General features: G+C 38.9%; 1 protein-coding gene and 1 non-coding gene across 7 annotated transcripts; both read left to right on the top strand.

Annotated features, from left to right (window-relative positions):
- Positions 1-11243: 11243 nt before the first annotated feature.
- LOC131253157 (putative callose synthase 8) lies at positions 11244-26760 on the top strand. Of its 6 annotated transcripts, none has more exons than XR_009174956.1 (4): positions 11244-11282; positions 12957-13018; positions 13490-13606; positions 25979-26760. XR_009174956.1 is itself a non-coding variant. In XM_058254019.1 (3 exons), the coding sequence occupies exons 1-3, from the start codon at positions 11500-11502 to the stop codon at positions 26105-26107; spliced, it is 312 nt and encodes a 103-aa protein (XP_058110002.1). In that variant the 5' UTR covers positions 11463-11499; the 3' UTR covers positions 26108-26760. The 6 variants fall into 6 exon arrangements, 1 of the variants encoding a protein (XP_058110002.1); XR_009174957.1 differs by lacking the exon at positions 11244-11282 and adding an exon at positions 11447-11565; XR_009174954.1 differs by lacking the exon at positions 11244-11282 and having other exon boundaries at positions 11463-13018.
- Positions 21725-21831, top strand: LOC131254497 (small nucleolar RNA R71). The gene has a single exon (XR_009175609.1). It is a non-coding gene; the product is annotated as a small nucleolar RNA R71 (small nucleolar RNA).
- Positions 26761-27032: the final 272 nt, after the last annotated feature.

Raw genomic sequence — 27032 nt, 5'->3', positions numbered from 1 at the left:
TCCATGATTCATACAATATCGGGGATGGAATGGTTGGAGGTATAAGAAGATTCATTAAATTATAAAGAGTAAAGATGTAAGTCAATTTCTATGAAGCTAAGTGGTCACTCATTCAACTATATATATATACTGTAGCATGAAAATGAAGATGTTCTCTTACAGACTGAGATTGTTCTTATCTTAGAGCCTACCATCGAGGAGCTGGAGACGGAGGTCATTCGTTTGGTCCATGATAGATTTGACGTAAGATATCAGAAACGTCTTCTTTTTTGTTGATATTTTATATTTAATTTGACATGTTATATAATTGATACATACATTGCTTCATTTTGTAGGGCACTAAAGATGAAGATGATGAAGATATGGAAGAGAGATTGGGACAGGGAGATCGGGATAGGGAGAGGGAGAAGAAGTGAGAGAGGAAGAGAGTACTGATGAGGAAGAGGGAGAGGGAGCAGGATTGCAATTGACTAGGGAGTCGAGGGAGGATAGGGAGGAGCTAGAGGCGCAAAGGCTTCAGTTGGAGAGAGACATGGAAGAGTTGAAGCTTCTCGAACGCATGCTAAAAGAGAGAGAAGAATCGATTGAGAGGGAGAGAGAAGTAGTACTCAAGGAGGTTGAACTAATGCTAAAACTGAAAGAAGCCTTGAGATTAGAGAAGGAGGAGTTGAATTAGAGGGAGTTTTTGAAGAAGGAGAGGGAAATGCTAATGAGGGATAAGGAAGAACTTAAAAAGGAGAGGGAAGAGTTAGAGGAGTGTAAAACGGAGTTGAAGAAGCAGATGGAGACATTTCGTATAGAGAAGATTCGATTTTGGAAGGAGGAGTTAGAGAATCAGAAGGAAGAGTTTGAGAATGACGATGAAGATGCATTAGGCGTTGATATATGCGAGAAATCACTGCATTCCATTCCAGTATATAAGAGGAGACTTAAGAGGGTGCTGAAGTCGTCCGTCTAAAAGCGTTCTCCATTCACTTCCCTCACTGACGTGCAAACCACTCCAAGCAACGCTGCCGATAATGAGAAACAGAAAGAATTTCCTACTCCGATACCCTTTGAGGCCAAGATCGATCCACTTAGGGTAATATTGGAGGACGAACTCCATAAATTGGAAAGTTGGGCCAACGCAAATAAAGAATTACCAGAATTTCTTTGGTTCAAGACCTTTTGGGAGAAAAATGCATGGATTGATAGCGTGGTAAGTAAATCACACACATACATACATGGTTTTATTCAGAACACTTATATTAGAGTAGAGCTTAATTTTTCATCTTTATTGATTAGGCTATTGACAAGTACACGATTTCTTGGAGAGAAGGCACCGATCGTTTCCTACTTTATATACAAAGGACTGTAAGTTCTGTCCCAAATTTTTTCTGGTAACTGTATGAATTAGATCATGGTTATTATATTATTTCATTATATGATATATGTTCTAATTTGGTATGTTGTCTGTAATAGTTATGTATCGGCATGCAAATGTCGAATATTGAGAATGTATCGGGATGTTGGCAGTGACGAAGCGCATTTATTATTCGAAGTAGAAAAACTCACTACAATCATCATTGTTAAACCTCGTGAAGGGCAGAAGCTCATGTGGCAGTATGAAGAGGTAATGGTGTCGTTACAAGTTATCAACGCTAGGTGTACCCAATTTTATAATTTTTGGATATTGATATCTTATCTTGTCAAACATGGACAGGCATACGTACCAGTCAACCACGCTACAGTCATTGGTACCTGATGGTCATCCACCTTCGAGACCGAGAAATCATTATACTCGATAGTTTATATCAAGGGAACTCAGTCGATATATGAAACATATCGAGCTGATGAAAGAGGGCTTGCCTATATTATTTTATGCTGCATGAGATATGTCTGCGTTGGATGGGAATGCTTAGACGGTCAGAGAAGATACCTCTATACCAAAGCAGGCGAATGGATATAACTGTGACATTTTTGTCATGAAATATATCGACATTTTGTGCAGCGATCAAATTTTGTCGGGGAGAGACTTGTAGCAATTCACTTCCAGCTTTAAGAAGTCAATAGCCTATGATTGCCTGAGTGACCTCAAAATATGATATATTTGTCTTACGCATGAGAAGAATCAGAAAATTTTGTGAAATGTTGTAAATTATTGTAAATGATGTCTTGTAAAACATTTATGGTGAAATGATGTAAATGATGTATTGTATATTTTGTCAAAATTTTGTAGTAAATGATGTCTTCCATGTATTTCACGGTCATTTCCATTCATTTCACGATCAATTCCATGCATTCCTGGTAATTTCGCTTCACTTCACGGTCATTTCCATGCATTTCACAGTCAATTCCCTTCACTTCGAGGTCAATTCCGTGCATTTCACTGTCAATTCCCTTCACTTCACGGTCAATTCCATGCATTTCACCATCAATTCGCTTCACTTAACCATCATTTCCATGCATTTCACGGTCAATTCGGTGATTCCATTTGGATTCATGGTCATGGTCAATTCCTTTCACTTCACGGTCCATTTTCATGCATTTCACGATCAATTCCCTTCACTTCACGGTCATTTCTATGCATTTCATGGTCAATTCTGACTATTTCGTTTCATTTCATGGTCATTCCCTTCACTTCACTGTCAATTCCCTTCACTTCACGGTCAATTCCAGCGATTCTGCTTCACTTCACGTTCATTTCCATGCATTTCACGGTCAATTCACTTCATTTCATGGTCAATTCGATGCATTTCACGATCAATTCCCTTCACTTCACGGTCATTTCCATGGATTTCATGGTTAATTCCCTTCACTTCACGGTCAATTCCATGCATTTCACGGTCAATTACGGTGATTCCCCTTCACTTCACGGTCAATTTCATTCTCTTCACAGTCATTTCCATGCATTTGATGGTCAATCCCGCAATTCCATTTCATTTCACGATCATTTCCATGCATTTCACGGTCATTTCCATGCATTTTACAATTCAATCCCCATCACTTCATGGTCATATCCATCAATTTAACGGCCAATCCTTGATTCCGTTTCATTTAATGATCATTTCCATGTATTTCACGGTCATTTCCTTTCACTTCACAATCATTTCCATGCATTTCACATAATTCGCTTCACTTTATGGTAATTTCCATGCATTTCACTATCAATTTCGATTATGTTTCATTTCACGGTCATTTCCATGAATTTCACTGTCAATTCCCTTCACTTCACGGTCATTTCAATTCATTTCACGGTCAATTCGGTTCAATTCAAGGTCATTTCCATGCAATTCATGGTCAATCCCGCGATTCCGTTTCACTTCACGGTCATTTTCATGCATTTCACGGTCAATTCCCTTCACTTCACGGTCATTTCCATGCATTTCACGGTCATATCCCTTCACTTCACAGTCATTTCCATGCATTTCACGGCCAATCCTGACAATCCTTTTATTTCACGGTCATTTCAATGCATTTCGTGATCATTTCCCTTCACTTCACGCATTATTTCCATGCATTTCACATCAATTTGCTTCACTTCACAATAATTTCCATGCATTTCACGATCAATCCTTGATTCCATTTCACTTCACGATCATTTCCATGCATTTCACAGTCATTTCCCTCCACTTCACGGGCATTTCCATGCATTTCACGGTCAATTCCCCTCACTTCATGGTCATTTCCATGCATTTCATGGACAATCCCGCGATTCTGTTTCATTTCATGGTCATTTTCATGCATTTCACATCATTTCCCTTCACTTCATAATCATTTCCATGCATTTCACGGTCAATGACTTCACTTCATGGTCATTTCCATGTATTTCATAGTCAATTCCGATTCCGTTTCATTTCACGGCCATTTCCATGCATTTCATGGTCAATCCCTTCATTTCACGTCCAATTCCCTTCACTTCACGGCCAATTCCCTTCACTTCACGGTCATTTCCATGCATTTCACTTAATCTCGGTGATTCCGTTTCACTTCACGGTCATTTTCATGCATTTCACGGTCATTTCCCTTCACTTCACGGTGATTTCCATGCATTACACGGCCATTCCTGATTCTGTTTCATTTAACGGTCATTTCCATGCATTTCACGGCCAATTCCCTTCACTTCACGGCCATTTCCATGCATTTCATCCAATCCTCGGCGATTCTGTTTCATTTCACGGTCATTTCAAAGCATTTCACGGTCATTTTCCTTCACGGTCAATTTGCTTCACTTCACGGTCATTTCCATGCATTTCACCGTCAATCCTCGCGATTCTGTTTCATTTCACATCATTTCCATGCATTTCATACTATTTCCATGCATTTCACTATTAATTCTGGTAATTCCCATGCATTTCATGGCCAATTCTCTTCACTTCACGGTCATTTCCATGCATTTCACGGCCAATCCGCTTCACTTCACGGTCATTTCACGTCATTTCAATGCATTTCACGATCATTTCCCTTCACTTCACGGTCATTTCCATGCATTTCACGTTCAATTCGCTTCACTTCACTCATTTCCATGCATTTCATGGTCAATCTTGGCGATTCCGCTTCACTTCACGGTCATTTCCATGCACTTACGGTCATTTCCCTTCACTTCATGGTCATTTCCATGCATTTCACGCACAATCCCCTTCACTTCACGATCATTTCCATGCATTTTATGGTCAATCTTGGCGATTCTGTTTCATTTCACGGTCATTTCCATGCATTTCACGGTCATTTCCTCACTTCACAATCATTTCCATGCATTTCACGGCCAATTAGCTTTCCTTTTCATTTCACGATCATTTCCATGCATTTCCCAATCAATTCCTTTCACTTCACGAATTTCATGCATTTCACGGTCAATTCCCTTCACTTCACGGCCATTTCCAAGCATTTCACGGTCAATCCTTGATTCCGTTTCACTTCACGGTCATTTTCATGCATTTCACGGTCATTTCCATGCATTTCACAGTCAATCCTGACAATTCCGTTTCATTTCACAGTCATTTCCATGCATTTCACGGTCAATTCCCTTCACTTCACGGTCATTTCCATGCATTTCACGGTCAATTCGCTTCACTTCATGGTCATTTCCATGCATTTCACGGTCAATCCCGGCGATTCCGTTTTGATTCACGGTCATTTCCATGCATTTCATGGTCAATTCCCTTCACTTCATGGTCATTTCCATGCATTTCACGGTCAATTCCCTTCACTTCACGGTCATTTCCATGCATTTCACGGTCAATTGTGGCGATTCCGTTTCACTTCACGGTCATTTTCATGCACATCACGGTCAATTCCCTTCACTTCATGGTCATTTCCATGCATTTCACGGTCATTTTCGACGATTCCGTCTAGATTCACGGTCATTTTCATGCAGTTCACAGTCAATTCCCTTCACATCACGGTCATTTCCATGCATTTCACGATCAATTCGCTTCACTTCACGGTAATTTCCATGCATTTCACTCAATTCTGCGATTTTGTTTCATTTCACGGCCATTTCCATGCATTTCACGGCCAATTCCTTTCACTTCACTGTTCAATTCCTTTCATTTCACAGTCATTTCTATCAATTTTGTTATCAATTCCAACGATTCCGTTTCACTTCATGGTCATTTTTTCATGCATTTCATGGTCATTTCCCTTCACGGTCATTTCCATGCTTTTCACGGTCATTCCCGGCGATTCCATTTCATTTCACGGTCATTTCCATGCATTTCATAATTAATCCCTGCGATTCCATTTCATTTCACACATTTCCATACATGTCACTCAATCCGGCGATTCTGCTTTCATTTCATGGTCATTTCTATGCATTTCACGGCCAATTCACTTCGCTTCACGATCATTTCCATGCATTTCACGCCCAATTCCCTTCACTTCACATCATTTCCATGCATTTCACAGTCAATTCCCTTCACTTCATGATCATTTTCATGCATTTCACGGTCAATTCACTTCACTTTATGGTCATTTCCATGCATTTCACGGGCAATCCCGGCGATTCTGTTTCATTTCACGGCCATTTCCATGCATTTCACATACCAATTCCTTTCACTTCACGGCCATTTTCATGCATTTCACGGCCAATTCCTTTACTTCCTGGTCATTTCCATGAATTTCACAAATAATCCCAACGATTCCGCTTTCACTTCATGGTCATTTCCACGCATTTCACGGTCAATTCCCTTCACTTCACGGTCATTTCCATGCATTTCACGGTCAATTCGCTTCAATTCACGGTCATTTCCATGCATTTCACGGTCATTCCAAACAATTCCGTGATGATTCACGGTCATTTTCATGCATTTCACGGTCAATTCTCTTCACTTCACGATCATTTCCATGCATTTCACGATCATTTCGCTTCAATTCACGGTCATTTCCATGCATTTCATGGTCATTTCAAATAATTCGCACTGTAGCTCTGAAAAGAAGAAGCTATTCCATTCATCTGAGTTTTTAGATCATTTCCACCCTTTGTCTGGAGAATTCCACATTTGGATGCTCAAACCACATTTTGCTACTGTTCTTCTTTTAACACATTTGTGACTGTCATTTTCAAGAAGCCTGCATTTGATGGGCTGCACATATATCAGCAGTGACAAGAAAACATTGAAGAGATAGTTTTTCATAGATAAAAGAGTTTGATACATATTCCATTTGAGTATTACAATCTGACAATCTCATTTTCAACCAGCTTTCAATAGCACACATTTGTTTTAACACGAAAGCATAGAACTTGAGCAGGATCCAATGGACTTGAAGTCTGCCCCTCTTCTCGTTGACCTGTTCCCACAAACAGTCGAGATTGGGCCTGCATTCTAGTTTGTTGTCTTGCCCACCACCAGCGTCGTCGTTTCCTTTGGCATTGTATTTGATGATTCCCTAGAGAAAGCCGATTACTGGAAAACTCGATGACGTCCGTGCCAACAGTTGGCTGGATGTTATGAAATCCTCATCACCTCGCAAAATGCTAATCAAGGATTCAAATATTGAGGCTGTGTCAGATGAAAATGATGTTGCGTATCCCTTGTGGGTGGTAAGTTTAGTTTCTGCTGGTATTCAAAGCTAAAGATATTTTCTTTTAGTTCTTGGTTTTTAGATGCTTATGTTCATGTTTTATTCCACTTGTGCAGTTGAAATTTCCATCTGCTCTAACTTCTTTTGAGCAAATCATGAAATGTGCGGAAGGCAATTCCCTTGCATTATTAATGGATTATGATGGAACACTTTCACCAATCATAGATGACCCTGACGCTGCTATTAGGTCTAGTGAGGTTAGTCGATCCTTTGTCTCATATGCATACAGCATTTGGTTATTTTCTACGCTGAAGTTGGCTAAAAGGCTTTCGTCACATCAGAGAGAGAATCAGGCATCATGCTTAGTGTTTGCCTGGCAACTGCTCCTCCATGAGGCCTACATTGCTTGGTCACCTTTAAGGCATGTATGTGATAGTCAATTAAATTGTGCCTATGGGAATCTTGTGCTCCCATTGCCTGTCCCAAGCCCAGAAAAAGGAGGGTTGCGTCAGGTTGGCAGATATCGTCAAACTTGAGTCCGGATCCTCTGTTATTTGGTAGACAGGGATTCCCTGCCTAATCCTCATAGGTCCACGTCACCACTCACTTAAAAAAAAACCTGAAAGAAAACTTCGGACTCCAAACCATTGTGAAAAAAACCAAAGGAAAAAAAAAAAACGAGAAGAAAAAAGCCAAGATCCGGACTCCACTCGTTGCTTCTTCGTCCCTCATCTCCATGCTTCTTCACATCTCTCTCAGATTCACACAGGTGAAGTATTTCTCTCTCTCTCTCTCTCTCTCTCTCTCTCTCTCTCTCTCAATCTCTCTCAATATTAATGCCGATTTTGGAATTTGAGAGTTTGTTGTTTGTAGATTCCCAATTTGAATGTGGACCCTTATTTCAGGATTTAGAGATTTTAGGCTTACAGATTTGAATGTGAACCCCGAATTGGGTTTTTCTGATTTTACAAATTGGGGATTTAGGGATTTTAGAATTTTGGGGATTCGAAGACTTTTGAAATTGGGGATTTTCTGATTTTACAAATTGGAGATTTGGGGATTTTAGGAATTTGGGATTTTAGGATTAAAGAAAATAAGTTTTTAATCTCCACACCAGTCCTGATTATGATAATGAAATGGAAATCTCAGAAATATGATTCTTCGTTTGTGAAATGATAGGTCGTTTTGGGGTGGAGTTATTGAAGGGGTCGTTTCCACACTAATTTGGTAAATGTCGGAAGGATCCGTGCCACTCATCAGGTGTGGGCCACGGTGCATATGCACTGGGGTGGAGATCAATAAGATCCATTCATCAGGTGGTCCTGTCTGCATGTAAATGTAGAATGTTGAGCTTCTTATACTTGCGTGGCCCATCTGATAATCGAATGGGCTTGATATTTTGTTGTGGGCATTTTTGTGATGGGACCCACCTTACAAATGGCTACTGAATCATCCTAGAATTTCTCATAGTATTCTTAATACTACTGCTGGGGATGCAAATGGACTGGATTGTTCAGGCCTTGTTTGCTTTCATCCTGATTTGGGTTTAGAGTAATGTGCGCTTGGATCAAACCATAGTTTAAGAATCTAGTTACTTCATAGTCAATAGCTGGCCTCAATATTTTGAAAATATAGCAACATTTTTTGCGAATTTTCATGGTTCAAACTTGCCGCCATGAGGATTGAGGGTTTTGATTGCCTAGACTGGTATAGGCGATAGTGTTTAAGGGCATTTTTTCTCATATCCAGTTGCACTAGGATTGATCTTAGCATGTGTTGTTAGATCTTTTACCATCATCTATTCATTGGTTTCTTTTATTGTTGAATCATTGAAGGCTATTATCAAATCTATCATTTTTAGATGAGTTGATATATCAGGGCATGTACTAGCAATGGTAAGAGACACCATTTATATTTCTTTCTTTTTTTAGACAGACATTCGCTACGGATATTAACCGTAACTTTTAATTAGGAAACCGTAGCAAGTGCTTAATTTTATCTATAGCTACGGATCTAGTCCAACTTTTAGCTACAAATTTTCAGACCTATAACTACGGTATCTTGCTACGGGCTAAAACCGTAGCTATTGGTATTTTAGTTATAGTACCACTCAGCAAGGCATGGCCTTCGGGCATTGGTTTAGGATGTGAAGGTGGCGAGTCCTTCGCTAGCGTGTCATCTCAGTTTCTATTAATTTTTGGGAAAACTAGTTCCATCTCTTCTGCTATTCAGGGCTCTGTAAGGCAAGTATCTCATTTGAGTGGAGTCTTCTGAGAGTGGTCCTTTGCTTCATGGTTTGTTTGGGCTTTGGGTACTTTAGTGCATTTAGTGCAAGGATTGGTAGAGCAGATGGTATGGCGGGCTGATTGGTGCATTCAGTGAAGGTCATTTTTCCTGTAGTGCTATGTGATGAGATTGTACTTGAGCATGTGATATGGTAATATGTTATGTGATAAGGTTACACTTAAGAATGTGAAACAGTTGATAGATTATGTGATGAGATTACATTTAAGAATATGATCTGAGTGTGACAGTGTGACAAGGTTACACTAGAGAATGTGATACAGCTGACGGACCATATGATGAAGTTACACTTGAGGATATGATTAGTTGTATGATAGTGTGAAGTAGTTGTGCTTGAGAATGTGATATGGTTGATGGACTACATGATGAGGTTGCACTTGAAGATGTGATATAGTAGTGCAATAGTGCGATGAGGTTACACTTGAGAATATGATACGGTTGATGAACTATGTGATTAAGTTGCACTTGAGGATATGATATGATTGTGTGACAGTGTAAAGTGGTTCCACTTGAGAATGTGATACGATTGATGGACTATGTGAGGAGGTTACACTTGAAGATATACTATAGTTGTGTGATAGTACGATGTGGTTACACTTGAGAATATGATACAGTTGATGAACTATGTGATTAGGTTGCATTTTAGGATATGATATGGTTGTGTGGCAGTGTGAAGTGGTTCCAAATTGAATAATGTCATATGGTTGAAGGACTATATAATGATGTAAAACTTGAGGATATGATATGATTGTATGACAATGTGAAGTGGTTCCACTTGAGAATGTGATACGGTTGATGGACTATGTGATAAGATTGTACTTGAGGATTTATGATATGGTTGTGTAAGAGTGGTGTGGCTCCACTTGAAAATGTGACACGATTAATGAACTATATGAAAAAGTTACACTTGAGGATATGATATGATTAAGTGATACTGTGATGTGGTTACACTTGAGAATATGATATGGTTGATGGATTATGTAATGAGGTTGTACTTAAGGATATGATATGGTTGTGTGATAGTGTAAGTATATTTATTTTAAAATGTAATACGGTTTATGAATTATGTAATGAGGTTGTACTTGAGGATATGATGTAGTTGTGTGATAGTGTGATGAGGTATATCCACTTAAGAATGTGAACAGTTGATGAACTATGTGATGATGTCCATAGCCGCCGACAATTTTATGTTAGTTGTTTGAAGAAATGCTTCAATCAAGAAGCTTCATGGATAAAACCATGCTACTAGTCCTCTACTTCAAGTAAGAACCTTTCTGATCTATTACTATGAGATCTATTGCTTCAAGGATGCAGATCTATTCTTATGAGATAAATTTCAAATATAGGGTTTGTATGTAGATTTGTTGTTTATTCAACTTCTATAGTTCTCTTATTTGTTGATTGTGGAGGTATTGGTTTTTTTTTTTTGTAAGAATGATTGATAAATTTATTATGGCTATTTCTCCTATTACTTTGGTGTTAACATTGTTTGATTTTATCTGTAGCCCAACTTATTTTTCTTGCAAGAACTTACGAGATCCATATCTTGTGGGGACACTGGCACCTGAGCTAGCAAGCTTCCTCGCATTAGATCTTTGTAAGCAATAGACACATCATATTGAATGCACTTATAATAAAAGTTTTAAACTACCATTTGGAAACTGCTAGGTAATGGCACATATCGATGATGAATGACACACTACTCGATACACATTTAAAGCCTTGCCCCTAATGGTAGCTTCCAACATTCTGGAGTAGAAGCTTTTTTTTCCCTAACATTTGCATGTTTTGGATGTGTTTTTCTAATGTTCTATGTTTTTTTTTTTTTTTTTTTGGAATTAGCTTTTATTTTAAAATTAATTTGGCCTTAGAGAGGAACAAGTGTACTCATCATCATATAAACCAATGATGGCCATAAATATCTTAAGCCAAATCTACAACCAGAACATATTGCACCTTGGTTGAAGGAGTATACGGTGATGCTTCTCCTCCTTTCTTTGCATTTTTCTTTTCACATCACATGCAAGTTTATTGTTGAAGTTCAGATTTCTTGCATGCCTATTCTACTATGTATAAGAAATTTTAGATCTAACATTTCCATACAGTTATAATGATATTCACAAATTTAAGATCCACTGTTATTGATCAATAAAGACATGTTTGTGAAATCTGTGCCTATTCCTGAAGTTAACAATGACCATGTCAAGATTGTTGTTGCTAACAGCCTCCATGATGTGGTTTTCAACTCTGAAAAAAATGGTTTGTACCTACCAACATCTCTTTTTGGATTTTTCTTTGACAATTCATGAAATTTAGTAGATAAAAATAGAAGTTTGTCAAAACAAGGGCAGAGATTGCCAAATATATAAGGAAATCATAAGGACTCGTTAGTTTTTTAAGGTTTTCATACATATTACTTTCTATATAGCACTTTATATCACTTTATCTCCAGTCTATTAATATATACTTATATTATTGTTATTGTTGCAATTTGGGTTGTAACATTGATCGTGGATTCCTTTGAAGGTAGATGTGTTTTCTTTTTCTTTTCCTTTCTCGTACATTTAGTATTCTGATGAATTAAATATGTTTTAACTATTGTGAATTTTAAAAAAAAAAAAGAGTGAAAGATCTCATATAATTCCATGTACCTTTGCTTCCTACGCTGAGATGGTGTGTTTGCTGCCTATCTTCTCTTTGGCTTATAGTTATACTTGAGCCCCTTTGTTTTACATGTCACGGCCACTCAGAACATCGTTCAAAGTTTTACATATCAAATGGACTTAAGCCCTCTCTTTTGCCTTTTTTAGATGATAGGATTACATATCATTTGAGGCCAGATTGAAATGTCTACAACAAATGGACTTGAGGCCATGACTTGTGCTCTAATATGGGGTGTCGTAACCATCTTGGCTACTGAGCATGAAGCAGAATTTCTATTCATATTCCTGCCCATTTTAGCTAGGCCTTTAGAAGTAGTAGTAAAATTTTTGTAGCACATGTAAAGTTGGAAGGCCTTGGAGCCTTCCCATTTGTCCCACTTACATGCATTGGTTCGTATGTACTGTAGCTTGAAAATCATGACTTTTAGTGGTCTTAATAGTTCACACTTTGGCCACATTGTGGCTGGAACATCCCCACAATGTTCCTCATTAGATATGTCTAACTAGTTGTTGTTAGCTATGAACTACCGGGTTAAAACAATAATTCCAGGTGAGATACTATTTCAAGTGTATGTTTCATTGAGAAATTATGTGATGTCTTTTGCCTTTTTGAAATCTAGCACATCATAGTTATGAGCGTATGGTTGGTGCGTATATAGGTATAGTGTTTTTTTTTTTTTTTTTAAATCATGAATCTTTCTGGAATTTCTTCAAAATGCCATGTTCATCTTTCATATATGAAGAATTTGAATTGATATTGTACTGTGTGATCATCCGAATTTTCTTGAAATTATGGAACGTTTGTACTGTATTTTTTGTCACTTGATCATATTAGTGCAGTCCTTGGTCCTCTCCATGGATGAATTAGATGCTGTAAGATTGGCAATCTCCTCCTTTTTCTTTTTTGAGTTATTTGATTATCTAGCAAAGCATGATGATTTGCATGTGCAAATGACCCTATTGATCCAAACCATGCAAGATTTTTAGGTGTATCAAAGTGTAGATGTGGATGCTCTTCCAAAAAAAATTCAGATTGATTAACAAAATAGGTGGGCCACAGTTAACAAAACTAGTTGACGACCAATAAAAATTGGTTGCCTACCTTTTGAGTTGGTAGGCTTGAGTCTTGTGACAGAGCATGGTGGGATCCTCAAGATAGACAGACTGGGTCTGACTTGCAGCATGGTGCATGTTTCAGTCCACTTACCTTCGGCTATATTTATGGCCTATTTGGATATAACATCCTGAAAAAAAAGGAACAGATTGCCAAACCACACAATCTATATCTTAGGCAGATGGGGAAAACCAGATGCATGGTCTGTCGAGCTGTGGCAGCACATCATCTGCCACAACTTGATGGATAGCCAAGACTTCCAAACTGACCATTCCCCTTTGTTGTTATATGCTGCTAATAGGTCTACTCAAGCAACTCGAATGAACGGAGGGACCCTGACTATAATTTTTAATTATCCTGTGATGTGTTTATAGTGTTGGAATATTTGCTTACTTGACTTTAACAGGTTGGCAAGGGAAGAGATGTTGGACTGAATCAGATTACTTTGTTTGAGGGGAAAGTGGCTGGTGGTAATGGTGAACAAGTTAACTTAGTAGGGATGTTTCTAGGCTTCTGTGTGCAGGTGCGAGCGTAGGCTCCTTTGTTTTCTTAGTAGCATCAATGATTAGCTTGAAATCTGAAACAAGGTAGAATTAGAACTAGACTAAGATGAAATCTAAATCGATTATAAATTGAAGAATAATGGTGAAATAATTATCTAAAACTTAAGGGATTCAGAGGAAGGAAACTAGGGATTCGGAGGATTCACTTGTAGAGATCAGGGAGATCTACGGCCGATTCATGAACTCAACTGGACTTCAAGTCCCATCTTCATCCAAATTGGAAGATATAACTGAAATCAAAACTGAACTTCATCTAATCTAGTTTTCAAGAGATCAACGAGTGTAAATTAGAATGGATTCCATAAAAACCATACCCATGAGACAAAGCAAACAATAGAATTAAACCAATTTACAGTCAATCTGAGTGATGTATGAACAGTAGGAAGGGTGTCGTCATCTAACCATGCCCAGGAGACGATGGTGAACAACAGGACTTCCTAACTGTGTAATCACAACAATAGAACAGGGATACTTAAAGCCATCACAGATCTATTGTAATTTTAATCACAACAAATCATTAAAAACTGGAAATATTCATATTATTCAAAACTAGAATCAACATAGTTCATGGCATGAATCAAAGTCGTAAAATCAGTCTCATCACGCCACAAGCTTCACCTCTTAGCCCTAGCTAAGAGGTTTAGCCCGACATGATAGAACTAGATCTCTCAAATATCATACGAAAATAAACATTAAATAAAACCAAAGAAAAGCTCTAAATTTCTCTCTTTCTCTCCCTGTTACTGGCGTCCACAGCAACTCCTTGCATTCCCCCTCCCTCCCGTTCTCTCTCTCTTTCTTATAGCTGTGAAGGGCCCTGGAGAAGTTGGCTGGAAGGAGCCTGACATTGCTGCTGTTGGTGGAGGCTTCCGCAGAGTGATACCCAGCAATAAATAACACAGCACTGGCTTGCGTTTTGGAATCAACATCGCGGCCGCACATACGAGATTTGAGACGTTCAGTCGTCTTGGATATGGACGGTCCCACCTTAAGAGAATTTTGGATGGTCCAGATGGACGGACCGACCCCTGCTATGATCGTAGAATGGCCCGGATTGGCCGGGTGCACGCGGACTGCCTAAACAGAGCCCGAAACGGTCAGCACTGGACTCTCGGTGGGGCTCACTTCCCTTGTCGTTTGAGAAATCCAAACCGTCCACCAGATTCCCCTAGAAAAACCCATCAGGAATGGATGGTTCTTGACTGATTTCAATGTGTCCCATAGACTCTTTCACTCTGCCGTCCGACCTACATTAAGATGATTGGAACTCGTCTCTCAATGCCTTCTGGGAATCTGCCACCTAGGCTTTGGCCAGTGGCCCTGTATAATTCTAATGGACGGTCCAGATCAGACCGTCGCATCATGATGGTGGCCCACAAAAATTCCTCTGCATGCTCCGTTTGAGCGTTCACAGGCGGGAGAAGGATTCAAAATCCTTAAAAAATAGGAAAGCTCGGTCAAAGCTTTGTTGACTGAGCTTCTGGTTTGGTGCTTTGCGAGTGCACAGCCACTGTGCACTCCCATTCACATAAGGTGGGTCCCACCTTGATGCATATGTGAAATCTGCTCCATCCATCCATTTTTACACCTCAATTAAGGGGTTGAGACCAATAGTGAAGCATATCCAGATGTAGGTGGGCCCCATATTAATAATTCATGGGATGATCTAGCCGTAGGCCACTTCCACAGGGATCTAAGGACTGAAATTTGACATGTATGGTTAATTTATGGTCCTCAGGCCATATATGAAGTCTTGAAGCAAACGAATGATGAGAACCCTGTGATCTCACATTTTGGACCCTTTTTAGGCCACTTGAGCTTAAGTTTTTTGATTTTTTCGGATATCTGGCATGTAAATCTATCGATCTCGGTCCCCTAGGGTCCGTCCCTTGCTTTGGTGATTCTGGAACATTAAATCCATGCATTTAGTACCATTTTTCAGTCCACAGTCGTAAATTCGCCTTGCAATACAAACACGATTAAAATAAGGCATTAAACAGTATCATGCTCATAAATCTAGGTAATAAATGGGGTCTAATATGCAATATTTGACCCTCAACACAACCCCCAATCAGCATTTTGTTAGTCCCGAGCAAAGTATGCGAAAAATAAGTTGAGAATTACAGGACAATTTCTAACTCGAGTGATTTTTGAAAAGCAATCTAGTACGAGAATTCTAAGATGCATGAATGATGGGCATTACTTCCTCCTGGAGTCAAGCGCACAGTAAATTTCATAATCAAGTTTAAAGTATTTATGTATTAATTAGAACAATTCTAAGCATTGAGTACCATGAGTGTATAATGAAATCTCTACTAATCATCAAGGTTCACTTCTCTATTTCATGATGTCATTGGTACTCAACAAAAGCATTCAGGACAACCAAAACCTAAATTAAACTTGCCTCATTCTTCCAACTTTTAATGATTTTCACACTATATCAACTTTTTACCAGTAACGCCAAGGAGGGGAATCGAATCTGCACCTATAGGGAGCAAACCTATGATGAAGACCATACACCCAACCTTTTCCAAATATCAACCTTGGGGAATCAAATCTGCACCTATAGGGAGTAAACCTATGATGAAGACCAATCGCCCAATCCTTTTAATTTCTCAGGTTGTTCCTTTCAAGGTTAGTGATCACCAAGTTAATCCTTTAATATTGAACTGAAACCTCACTGTGTAAGCAAGATGTGACATATGAAATTATGACTCAATCAATGTTTAAAACTTCTAATCATGGATTAATAGTTCGAACTTAACTGTGAAGTTTAACAGATACTGAATCCAAGAGTCATAAATTACCAACATCATGTATCTTATAAGTCTGAATCCAAGATGGGCATCCAAATCACTTCGAATTCATGCGAAATTCCAGAAAAAGTTAAAAATTTTCACAATTTCTGCTCATGACTAAGAAAACACTGATTAGGACACCTAATCTCCCACCCTCAACCTAAAATCTACATTGTCCTCAATGTAAAAGATATAATCATGCAATGTACATGAGACAATGAAATTGAAAGAGAAGTGATGGAAAGATAGTACCTGGATGAAGGGCTCAAGAAGCTTTTTCCAAAGATATATCAGCGTGAGAGCGGGTTAGCACAAGAGAGAAATCAACAAAAGCAATATAACAAAAATAACATCACAAAAAGAAGATCCTACTTATACCACTTTCACAGGTGCTCTCGATTGCATTTTGCTTATGCAACAAGCCTTTAAACCCCTAGGTTGCCCCTAGTGGACGAGTTATAGTCTCCTGAGGGTTCGCAGTAATGTTACTCACAAACATTTGAACTAACTAATTAAAATAAAATAAAATAAAATAAAATAAAAGGTTGGGTTGCCTCCCAGGAGCACTAAGTTTACCGTCTTCAGCCAGACAAATAAAGCAAACCTGGTAAATAGGATCGAAGAGGTATGGACATGTCCTCTGAATTAAATTTCTCGACAAATGGCTTTAAGCGATGTCCATTTACTTTAAACTCCTTGCCATTGTCCGGATCTCTTATCTCAACGGCCCCATGAGGATACGCAGTGACCACAATGTAAGGGTCAATCCAACGAGATCAAAGCTTACCTGGAAAGAGATGTAATCGAGAATTATACAAAAGGACTTTCTGACCAGGTGTGAATGATTTCCGTAGAATACGTTGTTCATGAAACGCCTTCATTCTGTCCTTGTAAATTTTCGAGTTCTCGTATGCGTCGTTCCAGATTTCTTCGAGTTCATTCAACTGAAGTTTGTATTGTCCAGATTGAAATTCAATTTTTTGATTGCCCAGTAGGCTCTATGTTCCAACTCCACAGGCAAGTGGCAAGCCTTCCCATAGACAAGTCTAAAGGGAGACATTCCAATAGGGGTTTTAAATGCAGTACGGTAAGCCCATAAGGCATCGGTCAATCGGATTGACCAATCCTTACGGTCAGGGTTAACCGTTTTCTCCAAAATGTGTTTGATCTCCCTATTAGAAATCTCAACTTGCCCACTTGTCTGTGGGTGATATGGGGTGCTCACCTTATGAGAGATATCGTATTTCTTCATTAAACTCTCGAATGACCTATTACAAAAGTGTGAGCTCCCATCACTAATGATAGCTCGAGGCATTCCGAATCGGGAAAGGATGTTCTCTTTTAGGAATTTAATGACCATGCGATGGTCATTATTCCATCATGAAATCGCTTCAACCCATTTAGTGACATAGTCTACGGTGGGCAAAATATATAGACTTCTAAAGGATTGGGGGAATGGTCCCATGAAATTGATGCCCCAACGGTCAAATGCCTCTATAATAAGAATGGGGTTCAAGGGTATCATATTTCGACAGGACAATGCTCTCAATTTTTAACAACTCTCACAAGCTTTGCAAAACTCATGAGTATTCCTGAACATAGTGAGCCAATAAAAGCCACACTGTAAAATCTTGGCCGTGGTCTTTTTAGCAGAAAAGTGACCACCACAGGCCTGTGAGTGACAGAAGGAGATGACACTCTGATGCTCATCATCTGGCACACATCTCCTTAGGATTTGGTCTGGGTAATATTTAAACAAATATGGATCGTTCCAAAAAAAGTTGCACACCTCGGTAAAGAATTTCTTCTTATCTTATGCAGTCCATTGCGTCGATATGGAACCTGTGGCAAGATAATTAGCAATATCAGCGAACCAAGGTGAATGGGAGACTCTGAATAGTTGTTCATCACGGAATATATCATTGATATGGGTCGTCTCAAGGAATTAGAGGTATTAAGGCGAGAAAGGTGATCGGCCACTACGTTCTCTACTCCCTTTTTATCTTTAATTTTCAAATCAAATTCTTGGAGTAGAAGGATCCATCTTATCAGGTGGGGCTTAGAATCATTCTTAGAAAGAAGATACTTGAGTGCCGCATGATCTGTGTAGATAATGATCTTGGATCCGATCAAGTAGGACCTAAATTTGTCCAAGGCGAACACTATGGCTAAGAGTTCCTTTTCCGTAGTCGAGTAGTTCACTTGGGTAGAATTTAGAGTCCTACTCGCATAATGAATGACGTAAGGCCTCTTATCTTTTCTCTGGCCTAGAACCGCCCCAAGAGCATAATCAGAAGCGTCGCACGTAAGCTCAAAAGGAAGGCTCCAATCGGGTGGCTACATGATGGGTGCAGTGGTTAATATGCCCTTAAGCTTTGTGAAAGCTTCCTAACATGGCTCAGTCCACTCGTATGGTGCATCCTTTTGAAGTAGATTACATAAAGGACGAGAGAGGAGACTAAAGTGCTTTATGAATCGTCTGTAAAACTCTGCGTGTCCTAAGAAGGATCGCACGTCCCGTATGTTCTTGGGTGGAGGTAGGTTAGAGATAAGATCAATTTTTACCTTATCCACCTCGATTCCTTTGGACGAGATAATATGTCCAAGGACAATTCCCTTATGAACCATGAAATGACACTTCTCCCAATTAAGTACCAAGTTCTTTTCTTCACATCTTTTCAGCACACATTTAAGACTCTCTAAGCACTTGTTGAAAGATGAACCGAAAACAGAGAAATCGTCCATGAAGACCTCTAGATATTTCCCCACCATGTCAGAAAAGATACTCATCATACATCGCTGAAAGGTGGCAGGGGCATTACATAATCCGAATGGCATCCTTCTGTAGGCAAAGGTGCTGTAGGGACATGTAAATGTGGTCTTTTCCTGATCCTCAGGGGCGATTTCAATCTGATTGTAGCCCGAATACCCGTCAAGGAAACAGTAATAGGAATGACCAGCTAGCCTTTCCAAGATTTGATCAATGAAGGGCAAAGGAAAGTGGTCCTTCCTCGTGACGGTATTCAGCTTCCTGTAGTCAATACACATTCTCCAACCAGTAGTAACTCTAGTTGGCATGAGTTCATTATTGGCATTGGCTACGATGGTGATCCCGGACTTCTTAGGAACCACCTGAGTTGGACTCACCCATTGACTATCGGATATGGGGTATATGATACCCACATCCAATAGTTTAAGAACCTCGGCCTTAACCACTTCCCTCATGTTTGGATTTAGTCTACGTTGTGATTGCCGAGCGGTCTTCGCATTATCCTCAAGATATATGCGATGAGTACAAATCGAGGGGTCAATTCCCTTGAGGTCTGCTATCATCCATTTAAGGGCTCCCTTATGCTCAATGAGAATAGATATGAGCATACTCTCCTGTTTTTTCTCCAGGTGGGAAGAGATCATCACCGGGTATGTCTCATCTTGACCTAAATAGACATATTTCAAATCAGAGGGCAAAGGTTTTAGGTCAAGCTTTGGCGGCTTGAGGTTAGACGGTAGAGGCACTACATCAGTTTGGGGCAACTCTTCAAATTGTGGCCTCCACCGGTTAACTTCAAGTACCGGTGCAGTATCAAGCAAGGCACACGTCTCCCTAATCATGTCATCATCAAAATCATGGGAGTGGGCTAGGCATGTCTAGAGGGTCCGAGGATAAGGTCAAAGGTGTCGTATCTTCCACGAAAGAGTCAATCATGTTAATGTCGTGGAAGTCGTCATCATCCTCTAAGTTTCTGCTGTTATTAAAAAAGATGTTTGACTCCAATGTCATATTTCCAAAAGATAAAGTCATGACACCATTCCTACAATTGATAATTGCGTTTGAAGTGGCAAGGAATGGGCGACCAAGAATGACAGGAATCTGAGTGTTCATGTTATTGATGGGTTCGGTGTCCAGGATGATAAAATCTACAGGGTAGTAAAATTTATTGACCTGGACCAACACATCCTCAATTATCCCTCTTGGTACATGAACAGAGCGATCGGCAAGTTATAGTGTGGTAAGGTGGGTTTTAATTCACCCAAACCTAACTATTTGTATACAGAGTAAGGAATCAGATTGATGCTCGCTCCTAAGTCAAGAGTGCGTGATCAATTCGATAGTCCCCGATTACACGTGATATGGTTGGGCTACCGGGATCTTTGAACTTCTGCGGCACGTCTTGCTTTAGGATGTCACTCACTTTCTCAGTCAAGAAGATCTTCTTTTGAATACTCTGCCATCATTTGGTCGTGCATAAGTCTTTCAGGAATTTGGCATATGAAGGTATCTGTTTTACGACATCAAGTAAAGAAATGTTGACTTTCACTTGTTTCAACACCTCTAGGATATCCTAAGAGTTAGAGAGAGGTTTTGGTGCGACCAACCATTGGGGAAATGGAGCAACTGGCTTTTCTAGAAGTTCCGATTCTAATTTTTATGGGGCATCACTAGAACCATCATTGTTGTCTTCTTCTGGTTCTTTAGGCTTTTCGGGCCTAACCGGAAGGTTTTATCAATGATCTTCCCACTCCTAAGAGTGGTGATGGATTTAGTGTGCTCCATTTGATTTGAAGAGCTGTGATTACTTATCTCGTATTGCGGTTTAGGATTGGGGAGCGGTTGTGCAGGAAGCATCCCCTTTTCTATAACCATCATATGTGAATCCATCTTTTACATAAAATCTCGCATTGCCTGGGCCAGCTCTTGCATGAAATTTTGAACCGGTTTTTCTTAAGGTTTCCCCTGATTTGGATTTTGATTGAAGAAACTTTGAGGGGTAGCAGTTTGTCCATTTCTCCAACTAAAGTTGGATGATTTTTCCAACCAAGATTATACGTATTAGAGGTCGGTCCATTGAAAGGTCTTTAATAAGTATTTACGGCATTGGATTGTTCATTCAACCTTCTCGAAAGGCGGGTATCGTAGGACAATTTTCAGTTGTATGAATGTTGCAATCACAGATGCCGCAAACACTTTCATTAACCTTATCCTTCTTTCCTTCCATGGCCTCAAATTTTCTTATGAGTGTAGTCACTTTATACTTGAGATCATCCTCTTCTTTCAAGAGATACAATCCACCTTTCTCCTTAGATTGAGTCGGCCTAGACGTGGTGTTCGATTTTGGGTAATAGTCCCATGATTGTGTTTTTTCAGCAAGACTATCGAGGTAATCTCATACCTCGTCGACATTTTTATTAATGAATTCTCCATTACACATTGTCTCGACCATTTGGCGCATGGAAGATGTCAGTCCATCGTAGAAAAAATTTGTAATGCGCCACGTTTCAAAGCCGTGTTGTGGGCATGAACTGACCAAATCCTTGAACCTTTCCCAACATTGGTAAAATGTTTCATCCTCCTTTTGGGTGAAGTTCATGATTGCTTTTCTAAGGGTAATCGTTTTATGATGTGGAAAAAATTTCTTTATAAATTCCCTTTGCATATCATTCCATGTGCCAATGGATCTAGGACGCAGTGAATGTAACCACGTCTTAGCCTTCTCCTTCAAGGAAAAAGGAAAGAGTTTCAGCCTGACTGTGTCCTCAGACACATTTTGAAAATATAAAGTGGCTATGATCTCATCAAACTCTTTCAAATGTAGATATGGTTCTTCAGATTCAAGCCCATGGAACTTAGGAAGGAGTTGGATAACCCCTGGCTTGATGTCCATATGTCCTGTATTTTCAGAAAAAATCATGCATGAGGGCGTACTCACCCCGGCTGGTTGTAAATAATCTTGTAAAGTACGATGCGGGAGTGCTTGATGCACCTCATTCTCATCCTGAATGTCCTCCACCCTAGGTTAGGGTAGAAGAGGTTGGTTTTCAGCCATCACTTCAATTAACTCAGGGGATTTCGAGTGGTGTTTAGTCCTGCGATGGATAGTTAACCCCTCAACCAATCCTCCTTCAGTCAAGAGACGTCGAGTGTTGTCACGGGCCCACTTGGGCATGAAACACTCACAGCCCTTAATCAAATTCGAAACCTAATCCTAAGAAAGGAAAAGAAAATCTAGAAAGAAAGAGAGGGTTGGAAAGAAGTTACCAAATTGGAGTCCCTAAGTTAAAAACCTGCAAAAGAAAACAAAACAAGTCAGATTCTAAAAAGAAAGTTAGAAAATCCTTAAAAAGAAAGATAGAAGTAAACTAGTTTCTAAAAGAAGAAATTCCTAAAGGAAAGTGGAAATTTCTAAAATAAATTAGGAAAGTCCTAAACTAGAAAGTAAGTTACTAAAAGAGATCTGAAAAATAGAAAGTAGAGAAAGAGCTTACCGAATTAGAAATTTCTATCTTAAAAGCCTACAAAATAGGAAGAAAAAAGTCTACAAGTAGAATATTTCTAAAAATAAATTGGGAAACAAAGTTAGATTCTAAAAGAGTTAGAATTAGAAAGTTCCTAAAAAAAAAAAAATAGAAAGTTAGTTTCTAAAAAAGGAAAAAATTTCTAAAACTAAAAAATAGAAAATTACTCAAAAGAAGAATCTAAATCTAAAATTAAAAAAGTACAGAAAGTAAGAGAAGTTAGAAAGATGATACCAAATGAGAAGTTCCTATGTTAAGATCCTGCAAAAGAAAACAAAAGAGATTAGTTTCTAAAATAGAAAGTCTAAAATAAACTAGTTCCTAAAAAAGAAAGTTTTTAAAAAGGAAAGTTCCCTAAACTTAGAAGCTAAGTTAGTTTCTAAAAAGAAGGCATAGAATTAGAAAGTTTCTAAAATAGAAAATCTAAACCTAAAATTAAAAAGTTTCTAAAAATAAACTAATTCTTAGAAAGGAAAGTTTCTAAAAATAAAATTAAAAAAAGATGAGTTAGTTTCTAAAATTAGAAAGAATTTCTAAAAGGGAAAAAACTAACCTAGTTTCTAAAAACAAAAGAGGAAAGTTTCTAAAAATAAACTATTTCCTAAAAATAGAAAAATACTAGAATTAGAAAATTTCTAAAACTCAAACCCTAATTCTAAAATTAGAAAAAGTAGAAGAATTAGAAAGGGATTAACAATTTAGAAGTTTATGTTAGGATCCTACAAAACAGGAAAACAAGTTAGTTCTAGAAATCAAATAGAAATAAAAATCTAAAACTAAAGTTAGTAAAATCCTAATCTTAAACTAATCCTAAAACTAGTTAATCTTAGAAAAATGTAACCGTCAATCCCTGGCAACGGCGCCAAAAACTTGTTCACTCCCCAAGTATAGGGTTGTGATGTAGTAATAAACTCGGTGAGACCGAGGTCGAATCCCAAGGGACTGATACTTGTAAGTAATCTGAAACTAGGTAGAATTAGAACTAGACTAAGATGAAATCTAAATCGATTATAAATTGTAAAATAATGGTGAAATAATTATCTAAAACTTAAGGGATTTAGAGGAAGGAAACTAGGGATTCAGAGGATTCATTTGAAGAGATCAGGGAGATCTACAGCCGATTCATGAACTCAACTGGACTTCGAGTCCCATCTTCATCCAGTTGGAAGATATAACCTAAAAATCAATTCTGAACTTCATCTAATCTAGTTTTCAAGAGATCAGACAGGCGTAAATTAGAATGGATTCCATCACAAAACCATGCCCATGAGACAAAGCAAACAATAGGATTAAACCAATTTATAGTCAATCTGAGTGATGTATGAACAGTAGGAAGGGTGCCGTCATCTAACCATGCCCAGGAGACGATGGTGAACAACAGGACTTCCTAACTGTGTAATCACAACAATAGAACAGGAATACTTAAAGCCATTGCAGATCTATTGTAATTTCAGTCACAACAAACCATTAAAAACTGAAAATATTCCTATTATTCAAATCTAGAATCAACATAGTTCATGGCATGAATCAAAGTCGTAGAATCGGTCCTATCATGCCACAAGCTTCACTTCTTAGCCCTACCTAAGAGGTTTAGCCTACCATGATTGGACTAATCTCTAAAATATCATATGAAAATAAACAGTAAATAAAACCAAAGAAAAGCTCTAAATTTCTCCCTTTCTCTCCCTGTTACTGACGTCCACAGCAACTCCTTGAATGAATCCCCCCTCCCATTCTCTCTCTCTTTCTTATAGCTGTAAAGGGCCCTCGAGAAGTCGGCTGGAAGGAACCGATGTTGCTGCTGTTGGTGGAGGCTTCCGCAGAGTGATATGCAGCAATAGATAACATAGCATTGACTTGCGTTTTGGAATCAACATTGCGGTGCACATATGAGATCTGAGACGTTCAGTTGTCTTGGATATGGTCGGTCCCACCTTAAGAGAATTTTGGATGGTCCAGATGGTCGGACCGATCCTAACCACGATTGTAGAACGGCCCGGATCGGCCGGGTGCACGCGGACTGCCTAAACAGAGCCCGAAACGGTCAGCACTGGTTCTTGAAGGGGCCCACTTCAGCTGACGTTTGAGAGATCTACGTCATTCACCGGATTCAGCTCGAAAAACCCATCAGGAATGGATGGTTCTTGACTGATTTCAATGTGTCCCATAGACTCTTTCACTCTGCCGTCCGACCTACGTTAAGATGATTGGAACTCATCTCTCGATGCTTTCTGGGAATCTGTCACCTAGGTGATGGTCATAGGGCCCTTTGAAGTCTATTGGACGGTCCAGATCTAACCTTTAAATCATGATGGTGGCCCACAAAAATTCCTCCGCACGCTCTGTTTGAGCATTCGCAAGCGGGAGAAGGATTCCAAATCCTTAAAAAAATAGGAAAGCTCGGTCAAAGCTTTGTTGACCGAGCTTCTGGTTTGGTGCTTTGCGAGTGCACAGCCACTGTGCACTCCCATTCACATAAGGTGGGTCCCACCTTGATGTATATGTGAAATCTGCTCCATCCAACCATTTTTCCACCTTAATTAATGGGTGGAGACCAAAAGTGAAGCATATCCATATGTCAAGTGGGCCCCAGATTGACAATTCATGGGCTGATCTAGCCATTGGGCCATTTCCGTAGGGATCCAAGGACTTAAATTTGACGTGTACGGTTAATTTGTGGTCTTCAGGCCATATATGAAGTCTCGAGCCAACTGGATGATGGGAACCCTATGATCTCGCATTTTGGACCCTTTTTAGGCCTCTTGAGCTCCAGTTTCTCGATTTTCTCGGATCTCAGGCATGTAAATCTATCGATCTCGGTCCCCTGGGGTCTTCCTTTGCCTTGGTGACTTCAGAGCATCAAATTCACATTTTTAGTACCCTTTTTCATTTGACTTTAACAGGTTGGCAAGGGAAGAGATGTTGGACTGAATTAGATTACTCTGTTTGAGGGGAAAGTGGCTGGTGTTAATGGTGAACAAGTTAACTTAGTAGGGATGTTTCTAGGCTTCTGTGTGCAGGTGCGAGCATAGGCTCCTTTGTTTTCTTAGTAGCATCAATGATTAGCTTGAAGCTTTACCACTCTTGGAAGTTAGAGAGAGAAAGATAGAGAAAACTGACTCAAGTTTGATTTTTATTTTTATTTTTGAATTTGAGTGCTTGGATGACATTCTAGTTTTGTGGTTATGTACTTCTTGTTTTGACTGACTAGCTGCCTGTGTATTGTATCTTTGAATTCAGATTCATTTTGGGGTTCATCTTTGGTTATATTTTAGGGAAGAAGCTTCTCGGGTATGGCTAATTATCTCATTTCTTCATCATTCTGTGAAAATCTTGCAAAATTTGAAGAATTCTTGTTTGTCTTTGTAAACTTCTAATGGTTGGATAAAAATGTAACTAGATGAAAACATTCAAACCTGAAATGTATGTTCTTCTCAAATATTCCATGTTTCTCTCTCTCAGATGGTTGGAAATTTTGGATCCAAGTGATTCTTCACGGACATATATGAAAAAAAAAAGTTGAGATCTACCAAGTGTACCATCTATTTTGACGATCATATTGTTCTTTTATCATTTATGAAAATTGTCCATTTTGCAGGCCATTGATCAGATGATCAAGATCATCCAGTAATTTTGGTTTAATGTTAGTGATCCATGAAGATGATTATTATCCACGTGACCAATATAACCCATTTGTACCCTAATACATAGGATACATAGAACAAGTACTTTTGGGCAAGAGGGAGAAGAAACAGGAGACTGGGTGTCTTGTTCATAGGGAAATTGAACCCAAACTCCAATGGGGAACCATATGCAGAAATAGGAGAGTTAATTTATTACACCTAAATTAGGAACTCTTTACAGCAGATCCGGAATTCAATTCCTAAGAAAATATTGACTCCTGAAGCTAATTATGTTAAGGAGATTCATCAAGTATTATTTCTTAATTTCTTATTGCCCTCATTTATCATGTCAAAAAATGTAATAAGCTCATTCAAAATTTCAGGGAAATGGACTTGTTGCTAGTTCCATATTGCGCTGATCGTGATTTGGGCCTTTATCCAATGGGCTCCTTTCCTGCTTGCTAGGAAGGTTTGTATTGCTTGTTTGATTTAGTACTGAAAAAACTGAATCCTATGCTCACATGCTATGCTGCTATTAGATTCCAATTGATATATATATATATATATATATTTCCCGTCAGAAGTTAATTGTTTAATTTAGGAAGTTTGGGATGCATGTGTGAACTTGATACCCTTTCTATTTTGAAAAGGCTTGTGGTTATGTGCTTAAG

Source organism: Magnolia sinica, chromosome 8 (assembly GCF_029962835.1).
Source record: "Magnolia sinica isolate HGM2019 chromosome 8, MsV1, whole genome shotgun sequence".
NCBI classification, from domain to species: domain Eukaryota; kingdom Viridiplantae; phylum Streptophyta; class Magnoliopsida; order Magnoliales; family Magnoliaceae; genus Magnolia; species Magnolia sinica.
Note: the sequence above shows the minus strand (reverse complement) of the source record. Positions and strands in the feature narration are given on the sequence as shown.

Excerpts from the sequence above, each read along its gene's own strand:
- LOC131253157 (XM_058254019.1), top strand. The coding sequence starts at position 11,500 with ATGACCATGTCAAGATTGTTGTTGCTAACAGCCTCCATGATGTGGTTT. Across the intron at positions 11,566-13,489 it reads TTTCAACTCTGAAAAAAATG|GTTGGCAAGGGAAGAGATGT; the intron begins GTTTGTACCTAC and ends TGACTTTAACAG. Across the intron at positions 13,607-25,978 it reads TTCTAGGCTTCTGTGTGCAG|ATTCATTTTGGGGTTCATCT; the intron begins GTGCGAGCGTAG and ends CTTTGAATTCAG.